The sequence below is a fragment of the Chionomys nivalis genome, chromosome 2 (assembly GCF_950005125.1).
Source record: "Chionomys nivalis chromosome 2, mChiNiv1.1, whole genome shotgun sequence".
Taxonomy (NCBI): Eukaryota; Metazoa; Chordata; class Mammalia; order Rodentia; family Cricetidae; genus Chionomys; species Chionomys nivalis.
The window spans coordinates 132,812,935-132,838,156 of record NC_080087.1 but is presented as its reverse complement, the minus strand read 5'-3'; the positions used below and the strand labels follow the sequence as shown (position 1 = coordinate 132,838,156).

Below are 25,222 nucleotides of genomic sequence, written 5' to 3'. Positions count from 1 at the left end.
TTGACTTCTGTAGGGTCCTTCGGGCCCTGGGGTATCATGAGTATTTTACAGTTTTGCTGCCTTGGTTTGGGTTGTAGGGAAAGAAGAAGAAGAAGAAAAAAAAAAGCAACACTGTCTCCAGTGTGGCACAAACCAATTTCTGACCTTTTGATGCACATTCCTAGTATCCCGCAGAGGTCTCTGCTCATAGCATCAGTTAGGATTTGATAGTGACTGTTTATCTTCTTGCTCTCCAGTATAAGAAGCACCGCTCTTCTCATGCGCATACCAACAACTTCGCAAAGTCTGTGGTCAACCTGGTAGACTCTGTAAGTAGCTTGGTTTTCTTGAAACTTCTCTTTGTTAATTGAAAAGGCATGGCTTATGCCTCCTTCTCTCTAGTCACTGACTATGTTAGCTATTACTTGGGTGAAATAAAAAATTTCTTCACATACATATCTATACATATTCATATTCATATTCTGGTGAATAAACCGTCGGATGGTAAACTTTGTGCAGAGTATTCTGGGTTTTAGAATTCTCAGAACCCCCAAGATACTTTAGCATTGTTTCTTTCTTTTGAGCTTATTGACTTTCATTAATTATCATTTTAATTCTATGTATCTGTGGGGTGCAGTGTAATAATTTGATACATGTGTACTGTATCTAATGAGCAAATCAGAGTAGCTAGCATCGCCACCTCCTTAAACAGTGAGAAATTTTTATTAACCCACAGTAATTGTATAGCATTGCCTCTGCTGGTACCGGAGTCCGTGGGGGATAAAGCGCAACGGAGGAAAGCCTGTAAAGCTGGAAATCAGCCTCCGCAAATGAGGCTTTATTAATAACTACTTGAGCTTTTCCTAAATATTTTGCGTAAGTTGAGAAGTCCTAATGGATTGAGGCAGCATGTGTTTGGAGGGTTTGGATAGATAAAAATGTCAAGGCCATGTATTTATTATCTTAGTTCTCCCATGGTAGAATATTTCAGACTTAATTTCTAGTATTCTGTGTGATAGAATTGGGTGTCATCACCTCATAAAATAATTTGAAATGATAAAATGTCTACTTCTTTCAAAGGGGATCCGACCCTCCGTATCTTCACTGTTGACGTGCCTTTCCCTTCCTGTTCCCTCCTAAGTTCCAAAGAATGATCATTTAGATTTCCTTCTTGTTTCTCGCCTTAGGTAGTAACCCCACAGAGCTGGATTTCATCCATTATGTTCCAATAAATAATTCAATTTGACTCACATAAATGAATTTATGTATTCTTCTGTGAAGTGCTACTTTGTTAGGTTAAATATATTTTTATCTTGTATTTTTTTTTGTATGGTCCCTCTTAACTGTGAAAAAAAATCCTTTTTATAAATTGCTGAGCATCTCAATGCTACTCACTCTGAGGAACTGCCTTTTAAACAGCCCCAAACCACCCGTCATGTAAATATTCATAACATATTTTGTGCACCTAGCATATGTTATGTGCCTCATAGGCACAGCTGACAAAATTGTAATATGAGTTGATGTGCATAGAATATGTAATATAAAATTAAGGTTGAGCCCCTGAGAGCCAGTTTACATCTGCCTTATTACTTTTCTTTAATTTCAGCTCTTGTCATTCTGCTCACAGGAAAGGCATAGATGGATATGGAAAAGAGAATCTTAAATACATCTTCTCCCATGCAAAATCTATTTATTAGGCAGCATCTCTGCATTAGGAATTTTTGCATGATTGAGTAGACTCATACTTTACAAAATTTAATTTTAGTTTGTGTTATATTTATAAAGTTCTGAAGCTAATCACTGATTGCAAAAATATATTACACTTAACTCATCTTTGTGTAAAGTCACTATAGAATCAACTTTTTTGATAATTTCTTTATTCAGTGTCTTCAAAGACCATTCATTTGTTTTCTTAGATAGTTTAAAAGTAAGACAACATAGCAACTCTCGTTGAAGCTGCTTAACCCTGTGCATTATTTATATGGCCCAAAGTAGAGAGAACAGAAGAAAAGCAAACTGTGTGTGTGAGTGATTCCACTCTGCAGTGAGGTTGAGACTGGTGATGTAAATCTGTTCCCCTCTCTTGGCCCCAGCTCTGAGATTCACTCTGAGGATTATTACGTTGTGTGGCAAGGCAGCTGTACCGTCTGATGAACTGTCCTAACGCTGCAGATTATATTGCACGTAGAGTCACTATGTCAGGCTCCCGCTTCTCGCCTCCTGTGGGATTTGGAAAGGTTATTTTGCTGAACCCTGTTGTCAGAGCAGGTCCTGACTTGAGAATTTTATCATCCCTGCATCCGTCTCATAAGATGCCAGGCAACTGAGAGAAGGAATAATCTTTAGGAGAGTAGAGAATACTTAATTGTATGAGTTTTCTTCTTTGTTTTGGCTCTTGGAAATGAGAAATTAAAGCCGGTTCTGTGTGATTAGCTAATTCTGACCCCGTATTCTCTCACCTCCCCCCTCTTCCCTTCCGCTGACTGACTCACTGATTGTTTGACCCAGTGTTTTCCTCCTGCACCTGTCCTGTTGTATACCCTCAGATTTACAAGGAACAACTCAACACTAGGGTTGTCCTAGTGGCCGTAGAGACCTGGACTGAGAAGGATCAAATTGACATCACCATCAACCCCGTGCAGATGCTGTATGAGTTCTCCAAGTACCGGCAGCGCATCAAGCAGCATGCCGATGCGGTCCACCTCATCTCGTATGTGCTCCTTCCGACGGTTACTGCAGTTTCGACTTGGGTTTATCTTTATCTCCGCACGGTATCAGTTAGGTTACATATCAGGGAGCAGTGACTTCTACAGTGTTGCTGCTGGCCCCCTTCTCTGTTCAGAAAGGTGGAATTCGCTGGCACGCTGTGGTTCTGTGGCCACCAACTCTACTGTCTGAGCACAGAGCTCCCATCCTCCATCCAAGATGCTACTGGCACTGTTATCTTCAGTGCAGGCAGCAGGAATGCCAGACTTGGAGACAGGCTTTGCTAGATCATAGTCACATGACCACACCTGGCTGTAGGAAGTCTAGGAAATGCCTTTTTAGATGAATCATTGAAAACAGTTGTGTTTCTGCCACTAAGGAAGAGGCCTGTCCTTCCTACCCTTTTCCTCTTCCCTCTCAAAGCTGTTTCCAACCTGACTCCATGGTTCTGTCCTGCAGTCAAACCAAGCAACACCTTCCTTCCTTGCCATCATTACCTTGTACTTCTTTCTCAGCCTCCATCAATTTATAATAATTTAGCATAAGCTATTCTCTAGTAGAAAGAGTCAGTTGTGTTCCTAAGAGCATGCACTGAAATGTTTTTAAATCAGTTTTGATTTCCAGTTGAGGGTGGTGTTCAGGCTGTTCTGTGTGTGGGAGAATGCCTGTGGGTTAGGAGTGTTTACGTGGTGTTTTCTAACTGTGCTTTGTTTTCCTAAGGCGTGTGACATTCCATTACAAGAGAAGCAGTCTGAGTTACTTCGGAGGTGTGTGCTCTCGCGTGAGAGGGGTCGGTGTAAATGAGGTAACTTTCTTTAACTGGAGTTGTCTCTGCAACTGCTCCTCTTTATTCGTTAAGACCCAGTGTATAATAGCGCATGCTCCAAATGACGGCACTGACAATGTAACCTGATGACAGATCAGGAAACAGAACCCAAAGCCCTCCTTTATGTTTATAATCATAGTTTTGGATAGCATCATGGTAGTTTTGCAAAGAATAAAATTACCTGAAAATAGGCTCAGAGATTTTTTTTTAGGCCTGTATAGCTGAGACGTTACGTTTTTATAAACCTATCAATCTTTCTCCTATGATGTTTTTTAATTTTTAGTGCTTTCCTGTGTATATTAAAATTAACTTCTTTAAATCAAAAGTTTACAGATTAAAGTTTGTCTCTCTATACAAATTTTCATTTTTATGTTTTCTACTTAAGTTTGGTATGAATTATAACAAATGTTTTCATAGAATTATTGTTTGAGTAAGTTTATTATGAAAATTCTTAACTGAAAGAAGCACTCCAAAGCCTAGTCAACTATGTCAAAATCCTGACCAGCACTGGAGTCTGTTTTACCAGTAGTCCCACTTGCTCAGTGGGCGACCTCTCTTGTCATATCTGCATTGAGTTTATCCTTAGCTCACTTTCAGTTGGAGCCCAGCCTTGGCGACTTATATTTTCTGTTTCCATGTGAAAATCTTCCTGTACTCAATGCTTCTAGTGGCACCGTCTCAAGGGGGAAATGATTCAAGTCATATGCCATCTTTAGAAGTTGTAAAGCTCTACTTGGGGACTTGGAATGATAGTGACAACCGCTAAGGAATAATAACTGTGTCTGTGCCCTCTCTCAAATATTTCCCACACACTTTCAACTCGGAAAACCAGTACGGTCTTCCAATGGCAGTGGCACAAGTATTGTCTCAGAGCCTGGCTCAAAACCTCGGAATCCAGTGGGAACCTTCTAGTAGAAAGCCAAGTATGTACCCTGACTTTCTTACTTGAGTTCATGTATAATTCTGTCTGGGTAATGCATGTCCAGTCATTAAGAATGTTTTATGCCCTAAGTCACTGTAGTTTAATTATAGTGTTATGTCATTCCTTAGAAAAAAAAGTCTTGAACGTCTTGAGATAATTATTAGACTATTTAGGTGGGAGATATTTCTCTTTCAAAATCCATAAGCTCATACTTCATCAGTTCTTTCTTATTGAGACTGTTGAGACAAGGTGGGGTGGTGGTTGATTGATACGCTTCTTTGAGTCCTAACTATAGACACAACATACCAGCAACAACTCCATGGAAAGTTTATCAAAGATACAGTGGACTGGGAAGGAGCTGAGGTCAGCGGACAAGGGTCTTATATTTGAGTGCTCACAACCCTTCCCCACATAGTCACATCCAGAAAGGTGAGCCCCTTGCTCCCACTTCCTAGAAAAGCCTTCCACTGGCCTTTTAAGGTTGGGATGGGTGGAGAGGGACAGACTAGTCCTGTGGTCCAGAGGTAGGTCCAAGAGGGAGTTCATCCATGGCCTATGATCCATGCAGCAACCAAAGTAAAACAAGTGGTCATTGATGTCACTTCATTTGGTCAATGTTTTTGTTGACCAGGTGAGAAAAGGAAGGAAAGAACCAACTTTTCCAGTGGACCGAGTAGTAAGAGCCATCAGAGATTTAGAAGCTTGTGGAAATACCTTATTTCTTTTTAAAATCAGGCTAAAATCCACACCTCATTTCTTTTAAAAGCGGGATAATGTCCTACCTGAATTATAGTCCTCTTTGTGCTAGCGCAGTAGTCAAATATAATTTTAAAAAATTTTTGTGGTTAGAAGGCAAAACATCACAATAGGACCTTGAGGAGAAAGAGAGCAGCATGTTCGCCATTGTCCATTTAATGAGAAAATAAGCTGAAGTCACCATCCTCTTACTATAATCGTGAGAGCCAGGAGTAAAAATCTCTTTTCCCACCGAGACCTTCCCAGAGAAGAAAAGAAAAAGTGCATTATCTTGCTTGCTGTCCTCTGTGTGATTAATATATAGCACCGCGGGGAAGTGGAACAGCATCTTGTGTCCACAGACTTGATTCCCTTTATAAGTAAGTACATTAATGACCAAGCACACAGCTGTGACAACACCTGCAACATTTTGCAGATCTCTATAAACTTTCTTTACTAATATCTTGCTCAGAGCATTTGCTTTCTCATGGCAGTGGTTACACCACATTAAAGTTTTAGAACCTGGCCCAGATAGCACAGAACCAGTACAGAGAGTCACCAGGTTTAATAACTTAATTGAAAATCCTGGAGGCCAGTACTGGGGTCACCTGAGAGGTGTTAATGGATTGGATGGTGTAGAAGCACAGGATGAGATTGCTCTCCAAGTCTCTGACTGATTCTGGCAATGACTCCAGCAAATTGAATTCCTTTCTTTAACTGCTCGGTGTCTGAAGGACTTTGGTGACATTGTACTGTATTCTTTCAGATCACCCAGGGATGCCATCTGTGTCGACCCTGGAACCACTCTGGGAGACAGGCAGAGAGACACGGCTTTCATTTTAGAAGCAGACATCCCCCCCCCCCAAAAAAAAGAGCTGAGTGGCTTCCCTATTCCTTAGCTGTAGATTAGAATCCAGCCTTTTGTTTCTAGCCCATCATACTTGTAACTAAGCATTGGGTTTTATGACTCTAATTGGCATGTCTGAGTTACAAAAACCAAAGAGAGGCCCAAGTTTTTTCTTAGTAAGCAACCTATATTGCAGGCATAAGGAGCCATTGATTTAGAGAAAATAAAGAAGCCTTTGCACGGCACTGCTGTGGTGTAGAGTGGGACTGAGGAGGTTTTGCAGGAGCTGGAGCAAACTGAAGCTGTGTCTTTGTTTTCCTCCCTCCCTTTGTTGCTCTATTATTCCACCGGACTAGAATGTGAATGCATAGAATCCTGGGGCGGCTGCATCATGGAGGAAACAGGGTGAGTCTGCATTACTCTTGCATTTGCTGTATGCCTGTTGCAAAAATTGCTGCATATATAATAATTAGAGACACAGTCTCTCAGGCACTGGTCTTTTAGACTAAGCACTTAGTATAAATTTAATAATTAATTGTCTGATATTTTAAAACTGACAGTGCTAATTCACTTTATATTTTTAATTTTTAATTTAAGGTTGGAGAGAAAGTGAAATGGATTGGCTACTTTTATTTATTAACCCTTACAGGAGTCACATGACTAAACACTTCTGCATTTAGGGGAGGCATTAATCTTTTAATAAACTTAGAATAAAAGCAGATGGTCTATCAGAAGCAGTCAGTGAGAATCAATTCAGTCATCTATTTATATTATTGGGAACTTATAAATGTATGTTTATGATAATAAATTTGTACTGTATTGTTTATGGAGTCAACAGAGCTTTTTAAATTCAGAGTTATTTGGTTAAACAAGAGAGTTGTCAAGTGGTGGACAATCCACGTCAATCCATCTGTCGTCGTTGGTGGGCACTTCTGTAACTGGACCAGCTGTTCCCTAGCATCAGTGTGCTGAGCCCTGGAACCACTGCTGTCTCCACGAGACACTAGGCCTCTAGAGCTGGAGGAGGAGAGGTGTCTCTTGCTCTCTTTGTTCAGGCTGAGCACCTGCATGCTGGCAATTTCTAGTCCTACATTTGTTCTGCACTGGCTACCAAAGGTGCCACCTCCCTTCTACAGGGCCCCTTCCTTCTTCTTCTACCAGACCCTGGAGAGGAGAAGATTTGTACACTTAACCGTTATCCCCGTGTGTTCAAAACGTCTTCCTAGAAGTGCAGTCTCGTCTGGAAATGCTTGCCTTCCCCAGCCACATTACTGTGCTGCATAGTCAAGTCCTGTATGATGATACAGGTTTAATAGCTACCAGAGAGGACAGTACCATTCATAATGTTGGTTTTGTATGGCAATATTGTTGTCTTTTAAACTGTCACTTTCTAAATAAATATTGGATTGACTACCCAAAAGATAAAGAAAACTATTTGAAGTTAATGTATATGATATATATTTGATATACTTCTTATAAGACATCACTGTCACTAGAGGTGAGTTTTAATCCTATATGTACCCTCATGTATCAGAATACATAAACTATTGTATTATATTCTAGAACGGCCTCTCACATCAGGCACTATTGTAGACGTTCCCAAGGAACCATCGTGTATGATGTAGCTTAACCTTGACGTGTGTCTGCTATTCCCTTGTGTACTGACATAGGGGTCTTAATTTGATTGAATAAATCAGAGAGAGGTTCATTTTTTATTCATGCTAAATCATGAATATTGCTCAATAATTGTATTTGAAATGAAGAATAAAGAGCCATTGCTCATGGGAACATGCCTTAATTCCTTTTTGCTGTGGGCATACACACTGATAGCATATGCATGTACGATCCAGCACATTCTTCAGGGTTTATTCATTTACTTAAAATTTGAATTATTGAAGCCTGAGTAACATTGTCTTTAATAAATCGACCCTCCTGACTCCCTCTTCCAACAAACAAGGTCTAGTAGGCTGATGAACCCTTTTTATTCAGAACAGAGTAGAAGAAAAAGATTGTCTTTATTGAGACATAATAAATAAAAATAATCAAACTTTAAAACCTAGCTTAGATGTAAGGTTTTATCGCAACCCTTTCAAGTTGTGTTTCAAGACAGAGATTTTATGAGGGTTGGTGGAAGGGGAGTAACCAAGCCTCCAATTCTGTGATGGTTTTTCTTTTTCTTTCTTTTACATACTTTACCTCATATATGTAGACACTTGGGTCCACATGTCAGTATTTGTATAGATTCGTCTACACCCAGAGTGAACATTCAGTGGGTGTTCATTTTCTTCTCTCATGATTGCTTTTCTGAAATTGCTCACACACCCGATTCTCTGCTTCTTAAGGGTGTCCCACTCTCGGAAGTTCTCCAAGTGCAGCATCTCAGAGTACCGAGACTTTTTACAGAGGGGAGGCGGGGCCTGCCTTTTCAACAGGCCAACAAAGGTCAGTCATTGCGGAAGTGAAATTATTTTTTTTCCAATGCTTAACGGTAAGAATGTACGAAACATCAGCGATTTCTCTCAGAAAACGGGTCTCTTGTCACACGGATTAATATATCATTACAAGCTATCTACCTTTCTCAGCCTTCCAGATGCTAGAATTAAGGTAGGAACTGCTATAACCACTGTGGGAAGATGTTCAGTTATAGAAAGCCTCTGCATGCTGAAGACGGAGTAAGATCACATGGGGCATCAGTGTTCAGTGTTTGCTTGCACACCACAAGTCCCCCCAAATGCAAAAACTTCTCAGAATTTTTATGCTGTGTTTTCACCTTCCTGCTGAGAGATGGGGAGAGAATGAAAAGCCCTTACTCACTTGAGTTTGTTCTCTGCCAGCAATCTCACTTAAGCCTGGCATTCTTTCTGGAGACTTATTTTCCCTCTTGTCTGTCTGCCCTCCAACCCCAACTCCTCCACTTTCTGGAGGCATCTGATCCAGGAAGGAAGCATTACTGATGTCAGTCAAGCCCCCTCCCCAGCCCCACCCAAATGATCTAACATTTACAGGTTCCGTAAACACTATAAGTATTTCTGTTACATAGTCCCCTTCCCTTGGGAACACAAGCTGTCACTGACATTTCATAGGTATATGTATAAACAATATTGCAACTCCTTAGCCACAAATTAAAAAAAAAATACACATTTCCAGAAGAGGTTTTTAGGAGTTTTCAGGAAACACATTTGACAGCAAATCTCCTTAGTTTTGAAAATCTTCATTTAGTTCTCATGATGTAAATATTTATGTCTTGCTGTGGAAGCATGAAATTGTTGGTCTGTAAGATATTTGACATTAAACCCAGAATTCTCAGACTGACAGGCTAAAGCCTTTGCATGAAGCCCTGGGTTTTTTATAGGAGCGTGCTTGGAAATAAAGCAGGCCAGCAGTTGAAAAGACAGTATTGTCTTTAGAATATACCTCATGAGTCAGGCAGAGTTCATTTGCATGGAAAGTGTTCGATATTCTCCAAATGTAAAGAGTGGCAATATCATGTCGACCTTTTCTTTTAAAAAAAAAAATGGCGAGGAAGACAAACAACAGATAGACTAATTAATTCCATACCCACAGCTGAGCGATACAGCTGGGGTCAGGGAATGGAAGCCTGGGATCAGGCTTCTCTGTAAAATCTCAGGGAAAGAAAAGCTCTGTAAATTCCGGAAAAAGAATTGAGACTTTTAAAGTTACTTCGCACTAATAAAATAGCCCAACAGCCTTTCCTGGCAGTGCCCGCCAGGCACAGAAACCAGAAGACTCCAAGGCGTTTGAAAGGAGTGGGATCTGTAATGAAGAACTAATAGGAACTGCTGACAGTTCTGAATCACACAGCGCATGGTCAGTGTTACCTTGCCCTGCAGCTGCCAGCTAACTAACTGTAAGCATGCTGCTTGAGGAAACAAGATTCGCTTGTCTGGGGAGGTGAAGGTTGCCAGGATATATACACACAGAGCCATCATTGCATTTCTCAGGTTACCTGTGCGCAGGAAGACAATTATAAAAAAATAACCATGTTTACATATTCAATTTCAGAAGGATACTTTCTCTGAAGTTACAATGATTAAAAAAAAAAAAAAAAAAGAAGGCCCCATGGATTCCAGTGACTAGTTTAAATGCGTATGTTCGAGAGCTACTTTTCTCCCTGTGTTCCCAGCCAGTGGCTATATGCATAGGCGTGTGTTGCTGTTGTGTTCGGTTTATATGCATGTTTTCTGTGCTTTAGGAATCTTCCCAATTGCGCTGATTTCCGTCTGGTTTGAGATGGTGACCTGTCTCAGGAAGGGGAAAGAGCCCAAGAAGGAAAGGCTGGGAAGCCTGGAACCAAGTGTTGGTTATCTTGTAGCTGTTCCAACCTTTTCTATTTTCTCCTGCCTGCAAATCTAAGTAGCACTGAGATCAATACTATTGACTCCATCCAGTGTGGTAGGAATGCTTCCTTGCTTTGTATAGCAGTTCCTTCCTGGAACTAGTAGAGCCAGGTCTTTCTTGGGTAGTGGAAAGTGGACATCAGTGGAAGGGAACTGATGCCCACAGTGTATATGGCTGACGGGGACAGGCTCTTCCTCTCTTGTTCATGGCTTTGAGCATTTGTGTTGGGATGTGCTGTTCCAGATCCCCACAACACACACCCACAAGAGGTGCTCAGACCCAGAGAAATTCTGTGCCAATAGGAAATAGACACATTTGTCATAAGCAATCAACTTCCCTAACAATTGCTCTGCTATGTTTTTATCCAGAAACAAGTTCATGGCATCACTAGGGGGGAATATTCTAGAAACTTGCCTCTGTTATGACTGCAGCAATGACTGAGAGAGTTCTGTGTATTCATTCACATGTCTATACATCAACTTAATTTTTTCTTTATGAAACTAAATTGGGTATTAAGAGATGGATTTGCACATAGTTAATTGAATGAAACTCCCGGGTTACTGGATTCATTTTCTTTCTGCTCATAGGTAATTCAAGAAATGCAATGGTGGCACTTTGTGCCAGGCAATGCAGATTTCTCTCCAGTGAGTGTGATGGATTTGAATCTCTGGCAACATTGTTCTAGGCTTACTGGCATTTCCTTGTTTGTAATTCTCACATTTGGCTTCTGCTAAACATATTTGTCTTTCTGACAGTTCTGATATCTTCTCAGCTGTCTTTAGTCAAGTCAGCAAATTAGATATCTATGAGTCTTATTAGTAATACATTTTTGCTCCATTAGGAAACATGAAAAGTGATCCATTTCTCTTGACGGCTTATCTCCATCAGAAGTCACTCTAACGCTGAAGGGTATCTCTTGGGACCCCACTGAGGAAATTTTAGAGATCCCCCTCTCTAACATGGTTTTAAGAGTGTTACTAATAAGCAGATAGTATTCCCCACACAGACACAATATATAAGATGCCATAGTAATAAATCCGGGGGCTCGAAGAATGGCTCAGCAGGTAAGAGAGCATGCTGCTCTTTCAGCGGCCTGGAGTTTGGGTCTCTGCTCAATGCTGCACGGCTCACAACCCTTTTTTAACTCCAGCTCCAGGGGACCCAGAGCTCTTTTCTGGACTCTGTGGCTACCCAGGTGCTTGTATGCATACACTTACATCACTACACACACACACATAAGTGAAAAGAAACATAAAATCATAATAAATCATACAAGAATCATACAACGGGTGACATAGCTGTGCCTGTGGCCAGGTTGGTGTGTGGATTTTCTGTGATAAATTCAAATGTTTCTCTTTGCATTCTCCCATCTCTTTCAGCTGTTTGAGCCCACAGAATGCGGGAATGGATACGTAGAGGCCGGGGAGGAATGTGACTGTGGTTTCCACGTGGTAGGTGTAAGAGACCATCTCTACTCTCAGTGCGGGCCTTCCTCTGAGTTAACAAGAACAGTAGTGAGCAGCCATCATTCATCCTGGGGTCCTTGCCTTATTCTTTCCTTTTTCCCGACCACTTTGATCAATGCTTCATCCTAGCTCAGACACATAAGAACGAGCTATGTTGTTGAACGGTCTTGTCTGAAAAGCCTAATGGATTGTTCTAATCAAATTCCTGACCTTTAAAAAGTTACTTCAGAGCTCATACTCATCTCTGGCCCCTTATACAGAATCATCATCATTTTCCCATGCTGGGTGTTTTTTTTCCCTTCATAAAACTAAACCTGGGCATTAAGAACATGGTAGAGTTACAGAGGTGTGTGTGTTGGGGCCAGGGTCTGGTAAGAAGTCATCATACTTGTAGGAGGTCAGTCAGCTGAGGCATGGGGCTGGGCTCTGTCATCATTTAAAGTGATTTACTCTTTTTAAATGTTAGTGTACTGTCTGTAGAAGTCTTGTTATGTGATGCATAAGCTACACGTGGAGGGGGTGCTGGATGGGCAGTGGCATTGTCCTGGTTTTACTCAGAGAAGTGTTTTCTCTAGGAATGCTACGGAGTTTGCTGTAAGAAATGCTCACTCTCCAATGGGGCCCACTGCAGTGACGGCCCCTGCTGCAATGGCACCTCGTGTCTTGTGAGTCCCCTGGAAGTTTCATCTTTCTTCCCATTAATTGACAATTTACCCAACCATCTCAAGAGGTTTGCTGAGGTTTTGAGTGACTTGACACACATTTATGTGTGTTAGTCCAGCGACGCTGTAGAATCAGTAATTCTACCCAACTTCTGAGGCTCATAGCGTTTCATCTGTTAATGACTCTGCACGCCCTACCCTCCCAGGCTTCCTCTAGAGGGTGTACTTGTACATCCTTCAAACTAAATAAGTTGTCCTAGTAGCCCAGATGAACAGATTAAATTGTCAGACAGAAGGGAACAATTCAGTTGGTCTTTTAAATAATATAATCTGCCTCTGCCTTTTGTTCTCCAAACCTGATGCTACTTAGCTCTAGACCCACAGTATAAACACTAGTGCTACTGCACCCATTCAACTTTCTGAATTCTTTGGAAAGTCAACAAAGCCAGACGAGGAAGTATTTACCTATGTTTGCAAGCGTGCATGTGTGTGTGTGTATGTGTGTGTGTGGGGGGGGTGCAGAGTCTTTCACCTACACTGACTTGCTAGTTACTTTTGAAAAATCATTTTAATACTCCTTTTTTCTCAGATGGCAGATCCATGACATTTCTGATAAGTACAAAATTTATGAGATTTTATTACATTTTTTCAATACCAGGGGAGGCTTCACATCATGATATTATAGAAGATTTCAACTTAGTTTGTGGCTGCTTCACATTACCGCCAAATGATATATTGCTTGAGGCTAATTAAGACTTCATATTTGCCCAGCCTTTGGCAGACAAACAAATGTTCTGTTTATCATAGGCAGTCATGGACGCCACTGAAGGTGATTTATATGGATTCCTATGGATTGTAATTTTGTTGGGTGTATTTATGTAAAGCAAGATTAATACTAAGCTAGTGGACAGATTAGTGATGGTTTGGTATACATATCAGTCCTTCAGGAAAATCTTAAATATTTAATGATGGTATTTTGTTCCTCCATGTTAAGCTAAACCAGTGTTTCTTCTCTATATAATTTTCATTGCACTGTTTTCTTAACACGTGGAGACAGTGGGTTTCATAGTCTTTAACCAGTGGTTTGATGCTCTTTAGTGTAGGGCAAGCATCTGAGCCTCATTTCTTTCTTCTTTTTATATTTGTTTTGTATTTTGAGGCAGGGTTTCTCTGTGGCTTTGGAGCCTATCCTGGAACGTGCTCTGTAGACCAGGCTAACCTTGAACTCACAGAGATACGTCTGTCTCTGCCTCTCAAGTGCTGGGATTAAAGGCGTGTGCCACCACTGCCCAGCCTAGCCTCTTTTCTAACCTACAATGATTTTACTAAGTTGTGAGACAGGTGGGTGATGATTATGATGAAGCGTAGAACTGTTGGTGGTCATAAGAATGCAGCCTTTTGGAAAGTCAGTTAACACCTGCTCCTAATGTTGGGTTTTGATTTTTAGTTTCAGTCACGAGGGTATGAATGTCGGGATGCTGTAAACAGCTGTGATATCACTGAATACTGCACTGGAGACTCTGGCCAGGTATGGAAACTTTTGGCTCCTGTATTGTGTAACACACATTTTAATTCCTTTGATAAAGACTACATGCGTGAACTCGTTTTGGTTTCTTTATTTAGCTTTGTTCTCTAGATATTTCTAGCTCTCTACACCTATTACTTCAGGAAGTTTGGTATAGTGTTTTGGGATTTTCATCTCCCTTTTTTTCCCTAAATGTCCCCTTCATATATATCTTTAGATGATTTATACTCAACTCATAAACCTTTTCCTCTAGGCTCCCACATCTTACATGCTCTTGTCAAGTATTTTGAACACATTTTTTAAAAACAAATTTTGGAAGGCAGCTGATATAGGAGACCAGGAGCAAGCAGAGCTTCTAACTTACTGTCACTCCCACTGTCCCCATGCATGGTCCTGCTTCTCAACCTCTGTGCTTTGACACGATTTTGGCCCATTAAAATGATTATAGCACTGTAATTAATACTGACTTCTTGAATCCCTCATTGTATAATTTTTGTGCTTTTTGTTGATAACATGCTATTTTATGTCCTTATTTGCCATTCAAATGAACATCTGTGGAGTTACTTGCCAAGTACTGCTATAAATGCCGGAACATGGAAGGGAACATGATTGTCCAGTCCTTGCTCTAGTGAAATTTGTTTTTTGTTGTGTGTAGAGAGATTAGTAAGTTAAATATATGTGTGTATAAATGTATACGTATATAATAAGGTATTGTGTGAAGAAGAGTGTGGAAGGATATTATGTTAGGTCAATCAAATGAGCCTTCCTGGAGGAGATAGATGGTACTGAAGTCACTGTGGAAGGAATTTGTGTGCAGTCACTGCAGAGGTGTGGCTTCTTCAGGAAGTGGAATAAAAGCAGACAAAGTTTGAGGATAGTAGAAGAAGTTTCAAAAGAATTTCAGTGTTCTGCAGATTTAACCAATACCTAGCAACAAACCAAACCCTAAACAAAGTACTAGAAGGAAAACTCCAACCCAAGGAGGTTAGCTATATCCACAAAAACACAGACAATAGATGATCTCACAGAGGCAATTCCCAAAGAAGGGGAAGACACACAAAATAACATCACCAACAGTGAAAATTAAAATAACAGGAAGTAGCAATCACCGGTCATTAATACCCCCTTATATAAATGGACTCAACTCACCTATAAAAAGACACAGCCTAGCAGATTGGATATGAAAACAGAATCCATACTTCTGCTGCATACAAGAAACATACCTCAACATCAAAGATAAGCATCAACTCAGAGTAAAAGGCTGGAAAAAATTTTCCAATCAAATGGACCTAAGAAACAAGCTGGTGTAGCTATCTTAATAACTAACAAAATAGACATCAAGCTAAAATCAATCAAAAAAGACCAAGAAAGACATTTCATATATGGCACAGGAAAAAAGATCCATTAACACTGAACATCTATGTCCCAAATACAATGGCACCTTCATATGTATAAGAAACACTGCTAAAGCTTAAATCACACATTAAACCCTACACGTTAACAGTGGGAAACTTCAGCACCCAACTCACGCCACTGGACAGGTCTGTGAGACAGAAAATTAATAGAGAAATAAGGGAACTAACAGATGTTATGAATCAAATGACTTAACAGACACTATGAAATATTCCATCTAAACATAAAAGAATATACCTTCTTTTCAGCACCTCATGGAACCTTCTAAAAAATTGAGCCATATTAGGTAACAAAGCAAACCTCAACAGATATATAAAAAAAATTGAAATAACCCCATGTATCTTATTGGATCACAGTGGCTAAAATTAGAATTCAACAGTAACACTAATTTCAGAATGCCCACAAACATATGGAAATTAAATAATGCTGCCCAAATCACCAATTGATCAAGGAAGAAATAAAGAAAGAAATTAAAGACTTCCTAAAATTCAGCAAAAATGATCACACAACATACCTAAATTTATGGGACACAATGAAAGCAGTGTTAAGAGGGAAGTTTATAGCACTAAATGCCTACATAAAGAAGCTGGAGAAATCCCACACTAGTGAGTTAACTAAGCACCTGAAAGCTCTAGAACAGAAAGAAAGCAAACTCACCCAGAAATACTAGATGGCAAGAAATAATCAAATTGAGAGCTGAAAACAACACAATAGAAACAAAGAAAATAATACAAAGAATCAATGAGACAAAAAGTTGTTTCTTCAAGAAAATCAACAAAATAGACAAACCTTTATCCAAACTAAACAAAAGGCAGAGAGAAAATATCCAAATTAACAAAATCAAAATGAAAAGGGGGACAAAACCAAAGACACTGAGGAAATCCAGAAAACCATCAGGTCATACTTCAAAAACTTATACTTTACAGAATTGGAAAACTTAAAGGAAATGGACAATTTTCTGGATAAATATTACTTACCAAAATTAAATCAAGACCAGATAAGCAAATTAGATAGACCTGTAACCTGAAATAATCACACAGAAACTACATTATTTAAATTACTGCTTGGTCCATTAGCTCTAGCTTGTTATTGGCTACCTCTTACATCTTAATTTAACCCATCTCCATTAATCTGTGTATCGCCATGTGGCTCTGGCTTACCAGCTAAAGTTCTGGTGTCTGTCTCCGGCGGGGTTATATGGCTTCTCTCTAACTCTACCTCTTTACTCCCAGCATTCAGTTTAGTTTTCCCTGCCTATCTAAGTTCTTCCCTGTCAACAGGCCATGTCAGTTTTCTTTATTCATTAATGGTCATCACAGCATACAGAGGAGACTCCCACATCATTTCCCCTTTTCTGTTTAAATAAAAAGAAAGGTTTTAGCTTTAACACAGAAAAATTATATGTAACAAGACAGTTATTAAGCAAGAATTACAGTTATAATATTTATATCTACTTTATGTTTTATCATAGCTAAGGAAAACTATAACTATAAATTCTTCAGCTCTATCAAAGACACCAGAAGGATATAATATTACCTAAGTAAACAGGAAGTACATTTTAAGCAACTTCCAAAACTCTAGAATTGACAGAAACATCGTGCTGCCTGGACAGTTCACCAAGGTTCTTCTGTACCATTGGGGCATCCATCTGCAGCCCACAGGCCCATAGTATCCAGCAGACTTTTCCACAAAGCAGGAAATTTCAAAGTCAGTTCCGCCTATATTGGCTGTTCATCAGTCACTTTCTTCTGTGTCCTGCAGAATGTCTAGCAGACTCTTTTATAAAGCAAGAACCCTGAAGGATTGTTTCACCTTTAGGCAAGTTCAGCAGTCATTTCTCTGTGGGTCCTGCAAGTCCAGTTCACCTAACATATCACCAAGCAGTCCAAGCAAGAGCAGTTTTTGCTCAAATAGCTAGCCAACTCCATAAGGAGCCTCTTCAGTACCCATCATCTTCTTGAAGTAATTGGTGCTACCAGGAGCAGATGTGTCTCAATGTCATGAAAAGTCCTAAGTTCTTAAAACACTTTAAATGCCATATTCTGTACTCTTTGAAAGATTTGAAGAATGCCTATGTATCTGAAATACATCTCTGTACATCTAGAAAACCTAACTAACAACTTGACTACAAACTTGACTATTATAGATGACTATCTATTGACCTATATTTCTTAATTATACATTACATTTTTAAATGAGCTGGACAAACACAATACCTTAATCAAGAGCAGAATACATATAATGAAATTGACCTTAAATTTGTATCAGTTACCCAAGATCCATATCAATGCAAATCTTTATAGCATATCTCCCTTTAAATGTAAAGAAGCATTTATAAACAATATTTGGGAATATGGGCATGGTTCTTCTCCAGACTGCTTTCTGCTTTTTGTTGGGTGAAGTAATTTTGGGGGTATCCATGGCAACCTTTCAGGGGATCTTGATTCATAAAATCATATTAGTCTGGAAGCAATCCACATGTTTTCATCCTCTGTGGAAACATAAGGATATATGGAAACAAAGCAACATATCCTTAGACCCAAATTTTGAAGACAAAATACCTTTAAAGTATATATATTGGATACTCAACTCCTTCACAGTCAAAAGAAATTCAAAGAAAACACAATAATATACATAATCCTGACTCTTTTTGAATATTTTATCTTTGCATGTCTTATTTTTTTTACTTCTTTTAATCTATGACTGTCTGTACTCTGTCTCTTTAAAGACTTTACCTTTTTAAAAAAAACCATTTACTTCTTTTTATAATTGTCTATATTATTTTCTTCTCTCTCCCAAGCCTATGTACATTTATCCAACACTATGACTCTTTTAGAGTTCTTTTATATCTGAATCTGTCCTATTGTATATCTGTAATTCTTTACTGTCCAGAAGCACTTCTTAAAATGCTAAGCGCTTCTTAAAAACTTAAGTTACAGCATTACTAGGGTATATACGGACCTACCTGCTTGCTTCACACATTCCAACATGGTTGAAGTCTGTTCATTGCCTGAGACTACCAGGTTGGAGCCGTCCTCACCATCTCAACTCTGATAATCAGTTGGCCCATGCTGCCACCAAGTAACTTGCAGCATGCTGTCCACAAACCCCATTTAAATGCTCAGTTCTTGCTGAGCAGCATGGCCCAGAAAACTGCTGTTTCAAAGCAGCATGGCTTTTTTTTCTGCTACCACTGAATCAGCAAAACCTCTCTTAAAGGAACCATGCCTCTGCTTGCTTCTAGCAAACAGAGCCCACCAAAGAAAATGCCACTACCAAACCATGCTTAACTCTGTTCTTTTGTGCCTGGGATTCTTTTCTAAGCTCTTTCAGGTTTTAAGTGGATTTTAGTTAGCCACGTTGGCACCAATTTGTTATAAGGAGGCTCCTGGTTAGTTCCTAAAATAATCACACAGAAACAATATATTTTAAATTACTCCTTGGCTCATTAGCTCTAGTTTCTTACTAGCTAACTCTTGCATATTAATTTAACCCATCTCTATTAATCTGTGTATCACCATGTGGCTGTGGCTTACTGGCTAAAGTTCTGTCTCTGGTGGGGCTACATGGCTCCTCTATGACTCCACCTCCTTACTCCTAGCATTCAGTTTAGTTTTCTCTGCCTATCTAAGTTCTGCCCTATCAACAAGTCAAGGCAGTTTTCTTTATTCATTAATGGTAATCACAACACACAAAGGGGAGTCCCACATCAAACAGTCATCAAAAGTCTTCCAACCAAAAGAAGCCCAGGACCATATGATTTCAGCACAGAATTCTATAAGATTTTCAAAGAAGAACTAATACCTCCTCAAATTATTCCACACAATATAAACTGAAGGTACATTGCCAAAATCTTTTTTTTTGAGGCTACAATTACCTGATATCAAAACCACACAAAGACATTACTAAGAAAGAGAATTGCAAACCAATGAAAATGTTCAGCATCCTTAGCCATAGAGAAATGCACATCAAAACAACTTCCAGATTCCATTTTACACCTGTCAGAATGGCCAAGATTAAAAACATTGATGACAGCTTATGCTGGAGAGGATATGGATAAAGGGAACACTCCTCTATGGCTGGTGGAAGTGCAAACTGGTACAACCACTTTGGAAATCAGTATGGCGATTTCTCAGAAAATTAGGAAACAACCTACCTCAACACCCAGCAATACCACTTTTGAGTATATACCCAAAGGATGCTCAATCATACCACAAGGACATGTGCTCAACTATGTTCATAGCAGCATTGTTTGTCATAGCTAGAAACTGGAAACAACCTAAATGCCCTTCGACCAAAGAATGGATAAAGAAATTGTGGTACATTTACACAATGGAGTACCCCACAGAAGGAAAAAAATAGTGACATTTTGAAATTGGCAGGCAAATGGATGGATTTAGAAAACATCATATTGAGTGAGGTAGCAAAGACAAATATCATATGTACTCACTCATAAGTGGCTTTTAGATAGAAAGCAAAGAAAATGCAGCCTACAGTTCACAACCCCAGAGAACCTGGACAACAATGAGGACCCTAAGAGAAACATACATAATCTACATGGGAAGTAGAAAAAGACATGATCTCCTGAGTAAATTGGGAGCATGGGGACCATGGGGGAGAGAAGAAGGGGAGGGGAGAGGAAGGAGGGAAACAGAGAAAAATAGATAGCCCAATAAAAACAATTTAAAAAAGAATATCAGGGTTCTGGCCAGCAGGGCCTGTGCGCCACAGAAAAGACCTAGGATCTCGTTTGACCTTCATTTTCTTTCTGCTGTGTCTTCCGAAGGCTCTCCTGTGCTATTGTGTTGTTTTATTGTCACATGATGCAAATATATCATTTGACTGTTATCCAGAGGTTATCAATTAGATCTTCTATTCTTTCATTGTTTTGTCAGTATGGAAGTCCTCCATGTATTTGTAGGACTATCTCTCAAGTAGGGTTATCTCTTTAGGTTAAGCCCGAGGACTGGACTTAACCACTGTAAGATACAGTGGCTTCCACTGGGATCACAACGAATATAGAACAATTTGATGTCAAAAGTTCATACTATAAAAAATGAAAATGACCAGCTAGAGATAACCATACTTTAATACAAGGACCACATGTGTCTCTTAATAGATCCTGGTTCGGATTGTAGTAACAGGTTACTGACACAGTTGGCTCCAGGGTGACTTCCTGCAGAGGCAGGCCCATCCACAGCCTGGCAAGGCAGTGGGCAATGCTTGTTTCCTAAACATATTACACTTTCTGGCTCAGAATGTCTAATTATTATTTGCCAATGTATCAGTCAATCATTCCAGTGGTGGGAGAGCAGAGAGTTGACACTGTACTGAGTTTTATTTGCTCAAAGGGAACATGGGAAGAGAGAAAGAAAATATGCTAGCTAACCTTTAAAAAGGTCTTCATATTATTACCTGTGGCTCTGTTAATTATATATAGCAAATGGAAATATGTCATGACTCTTTTTATATGTGTGTCCTTCTTACACATCTATCTTTCACAGATAGATGTGTTAGCAGACTCCTTTGTGTAATGACAGAGTACAAGAACTGTGGATTCTGTCTTTCACAAGTCTAACTATCCCGACATAGAATTTCACTTTGTTGTTAGTTTTAGGGAATACTATTGTTTTTCACAACTGCAATACATGCCCTTGGCTATCATGTTCAGTCTTTCTAGAGGTATAGGTTTCAATTTCAATCTTTAATTCCTGAAATGCCACAGAGTTTGCTGGAAATAAGGATTTTGAAATGAGGATATTGGGGCTGGCTAGTGATTCAGTCAATAAAGGGATTCCTGTGCAAGCCTGAGAGCATGAGTTTGCATCTCCAGCATCTTCATGAAAGCCAGAGGGAGTGGCACATGCCTGTAATCTCAGCACAGGAGGCAGACACAGGAGAATACCTTAGCAGCTAGTTTAGGTAATGGTGAGTTCCAGGTCAAGTGAGAGGCCCTGTCTCAAAACATACATGTGAAGTATGGTAAGAAGATACCCAATATCAACCTCTGATTTTCACAGGCACACATGGAGCCCAGTGTACACATACGTAGGCACACACACACGCGCACACACACACCACAATATACATATACTGATATACTATACACACACCTCTACACACAAGTAGAATAAAATAGGGCATCTTTGTTCAACCTATTTTATTGTCTAAGAAATGCGATTGTTTTTCTTTTTATCTCTTTTATTTTTGGTGGTGAAAATTGTACTGCTAAATTAATCTTTCAGTGAGTGGCACATTAGAATAGAATGCTATTTTATTAGTAGTTTTAAAATCTGATCATCAGAATGAGCCCAAAGTAGATAGATGAAGTAGAAGGATATAAAAGCCATAATATTTTTTTTCTATTTTGTAAGGGACAAAGAATTTTAAATTTGTTGATATTCAGAGTTTTGATGAAAATAGAACCTTTGCATCCCTGAGAACCAATTCCTGTAGTGATGGGGCGAGCAGGCCTGCTTTTCGTCCCGCCTGGCTTCCGCACGGCTAGCTTTACACCCAAAATAACAACACACAAATTGTATTCATTTAAATACTGCCTGGCCTTATTATCTGTAGCTTCTTATTTGGCTAATTCTCACATCTTGATTAACCCATTTCTAATAATCTGTGTAGCACCACAAGGTGGTGGCTTACTGGGAAAGACTCAGTATGTCTGACCTGGCGGCTGACTCCATGGGATCTGACCTCACTTCCCTTCTTCTCAACCTTCTGTTCTGTCTCCTCCACCCACCTAATTTTCTGCCCTATCAAAAGGCCAAGGCAGTCTCTTTATTATCCAATGAAAGTAACACATAGACAGATGACCCTCCTCCATTAATCCCTGAGAACCATGAGAAACAATGATATACCCTTATCTTTTTGATGCCATGTTTTTAATTCATTTTTATATTCACATTTACTGGTATCTCTGAACTCCTTTTCTTTATTTTAAAACATAACAAAGTACAATAGAATAAGATGAAACAAAAACCATCATATTGAACAATCCAAGCCAAGATGAAACTAAAAAAGCTCCAGGAGACACAACATCAGAGACCACTTGCTCACACATGTAGGCATCCTGCAGCGGTGCAAAGCTGAAGGCTGCAATCTACACACAGAGGACCTGGTGCAGACCCGTGCAGGCCCTGTACTTGCTGCTTCAGCCTCTGAGTTCATGTGAGCTTTGCTCAATTGTTTTAGGGGGCCTTGTTTTCTTGGTGTCCTCCAGCCCCTGTCTCCCCCACTCCTGCCTTCTCTTCTGTTGATTTCCCTGAGCTCTGAGGGGAGGGATTTGATGGTGGCACCTCATTTAGAGCTATGTTGAACCCCTTGTTTATTTTTCACTGCACAGTTTATGACAGAATAATCAATACTCGAGCAACTGAAAGAAATTCTTGGCAAACAATACAGTGGCATAGCAAAGATATTTGAAATTGGTCCCTCCTTGCAAGTACTAGTGATCAGTGGGGGTGTTCCACAATCTAAAATAAACACCGTTGAAATGCTTCAGGTGAATCTTGCTGTGTGGCATCCCAGGTGGGCCAGGGGTGCAGTGGTGGTCAGATTCCCCAGATTTACTCCGGGAAGAAAGAGTCCAGACTTGCTTGTGTTCTGAACACCCTTAGAGGATGTGAGAAGAACGGGGTTCCCAGTTAAACATTTCAGTGATGAGCAACTGCCCTTAGCGATTTTTTTGTTTGTGTGTTTGTTCGAGGTAAAATGTTATTTTGCAGTTCAGGCTAGCCATGAGCATTCCATTGCTGCCTCCGGACTGTCTCAATTACTATCACGGTGACAGTGCCTTGGCTTATAAAAGCCAAACTTAGCAATGGAGACCAAGAATTCAAATACATGTACCCATGGGGTCCCTCTCATTTAGACCACCGCAGCAGGTGTGCCCTGCCAAACCTGTCTAACAACTGTCTTTCCTTAGCCTCAACTAAAAACAGATGGATTAGAAATCGGCTCACTTGTAGCTGTGACAGTTATAATGAGGACTTTTTTTTTCCAGTAAAGCAATCTTCCTTTTTTTCCCCTTTCCTTTCCTTTCCTTTCCTTTCCTTTCCTTTCCTTTCCTTTCCTTTCCTTTCCTTTCCTTTCCTTTCCTTTCCTTTCCTCTCCTCTCCTCTCCTCTCCTCTCCTCTCCTCTCCTCTCCTCTCCTCTCCTCTCCTCTCCTCTCCTCTCCTCTCCTCTCCTCTCCTCTCCTCTCCTTTCTTTTCCTTTCAAGACATCATAAGACTGACATGCCTATTCTAGGAATGCCTCCCCCCCCCATTTCTATTTACAGTGGTTGTACTGGTTTGAGGGTAAGTGAATAATTTATGAAAGCTGATTAATGAGATGATGATTGTATTCTGAGAGAATTCAGAGAGATAGAAGAGGCCACAGAAATCTCTGCTTTTGTAAAGTTTGTTCTAGTGTCAATCAATGCATCCCTGAGATCCGCAGCACCAGGCCGAGGGAAAAGCTGTGGTGAATGAAACCGTAAGGGGCTCCAGCCTTTAGGAAGATATCAAATTGCCATTTCATTGCAGCGTGTCCTATAGTGTGCCGTTGCTCCCCGGGAACGCTGCATGAGTCCTTCATCTTTCTGTGGCAAGCTCAGTGCACAACCCCATGTGTGCTACATTAAAGAATTCCATTTTACCACTATGGGGGATCCATTCATTTTCTTGGTCAGCTAGTAGTAATTGAGCACCCACCACATCCTGATGTTGCTTTGTTGCATCAGGAAACCAAACAGAAAATCCTGCCTGCATGGAGCCCATGTAGCTATGGGAACAAAAGTGAGCAAACAGGGGAAATGCATGGTTGGTCAGTTGGGGCAGGTGTGGTGGAGAAGAAAAAGGTAGGCAATGGGGAACAGAGAATGCCAGCCTGGGAGGGCGCTGCCACTTTAAAGGCCGTGGTTAGAGGAGGCTTTTGGGGAGGCTGATGTTTGAGCCAAACCCCTAAGGAGGAGATGGAGTGAGCCCTGCAGTGATCAGGCAGTGGGCTGGCAGCGTGCCTGGCTTAGCACGCAGTCACATCAACTGTTGAGATAGCTGGGAATGGGATCAGGGAAATAATGGGGTGTGGATGGAAGGAGCAGATCACGTGGAACTTGGGAGCTACTGAAAACTTTTGAGCAGGCTACCAACATGGTTTAGTGTCTATGTTTTAAGGGATCTCCCTGGGAGCAGTACAGGGAACCGGGTGCAAGCAGGGAGGCATCGGTTGGAGATTACAGTCCAGGTGAAGAAGGATGGAGGCTCTGGATTGAGGCCGGAGCCACTGTTAGGTTGAAAAGCCATTTTCCGAGAAAGTGGGGAGCGAGAGGACCTCGATGTGTCTCACTGTGTTTTGGAGTCCTTGTCCAAACCCTTTCAACACGGTGGCACCTGCCTTTCCATAAAAGTGTGACGTCACTTATCCTGGCTACCTGTTGGGGAAAATGAAGTGCACTTGAAAATGGTGTGATAGATAATTTGGCTAAAACACAACCAAAATACCCCAGCTTCCCCATAGATCATTCTAGTCCACGTCCGGTGTGAGAGGTCAGAGCTGCCGCAGCGGTACAGCACTTATGTTGATTGCACTGCGGTTCGAGCCTGTTTCTCCTGTTTCTGTAAAGTGTCCCATAGGCACATGTCCACATTTCACATGCGGATTTGACATTTACAAGAAGCTGCAAAAGGTCCTACAAATTAGTTCTTAATGTGTCCACTCCTGTGCAGCAAGCTGATTCATTCCCTTCGCCGCCCATTTTAGCCCCTTCTGCTTGTAACTCCTTGACAAG

At 40.4% G+C, this 25,222-nt stretch overlaps 1 protein-coding gene across 3 annotated transcripts in view; it reads left to right on the top strand.

The window, feature by feature from the left end:
* The window catches only part of Adam23 (ADAM metallopeptidase domain 23), a 158,845-nt gene that overhangs the window by 101,933 nt on the left and 31,690 nt on the right, over positions 1-25,222 (top strand). For all 3 annotated transcript variants that reach the window (XM_057751389.1, XM_057751383.1, XM_057751398.1), the window contains exons 10-18: positions 237-308; positions 2,526-2,689; positions 3,406-3,490; positions 4,344-4,434; positions 6,372-6,420; positions 8,358-8,457; positions 11,754-11,825; positions 12,416-12,505; positions 13,950-14,030. In XM_057751389.1, coding sequence (XP_057607372.1) covers positions 237-308; positions 2,526-2,689; positions 3,406-3,490; positions 4,344-4,434; positions 6,372-6,420; positions 8,358-8,457; positions 11,754-11,825; positions 12,416-12,505; positions 13,950-14,030 — 804 coding nt within the window. The remainder of the gene's footprint in view (positions 1-236; positions 309-2,525; positions 2,690-3,405; positions 3,491-4,343; positions 4,435-6,371; positions 6,421-8,357; positions 8,458-11,753; positions 11,826-12,415; positions 12,506-13,949; positions 14,031-25,222) is intronic.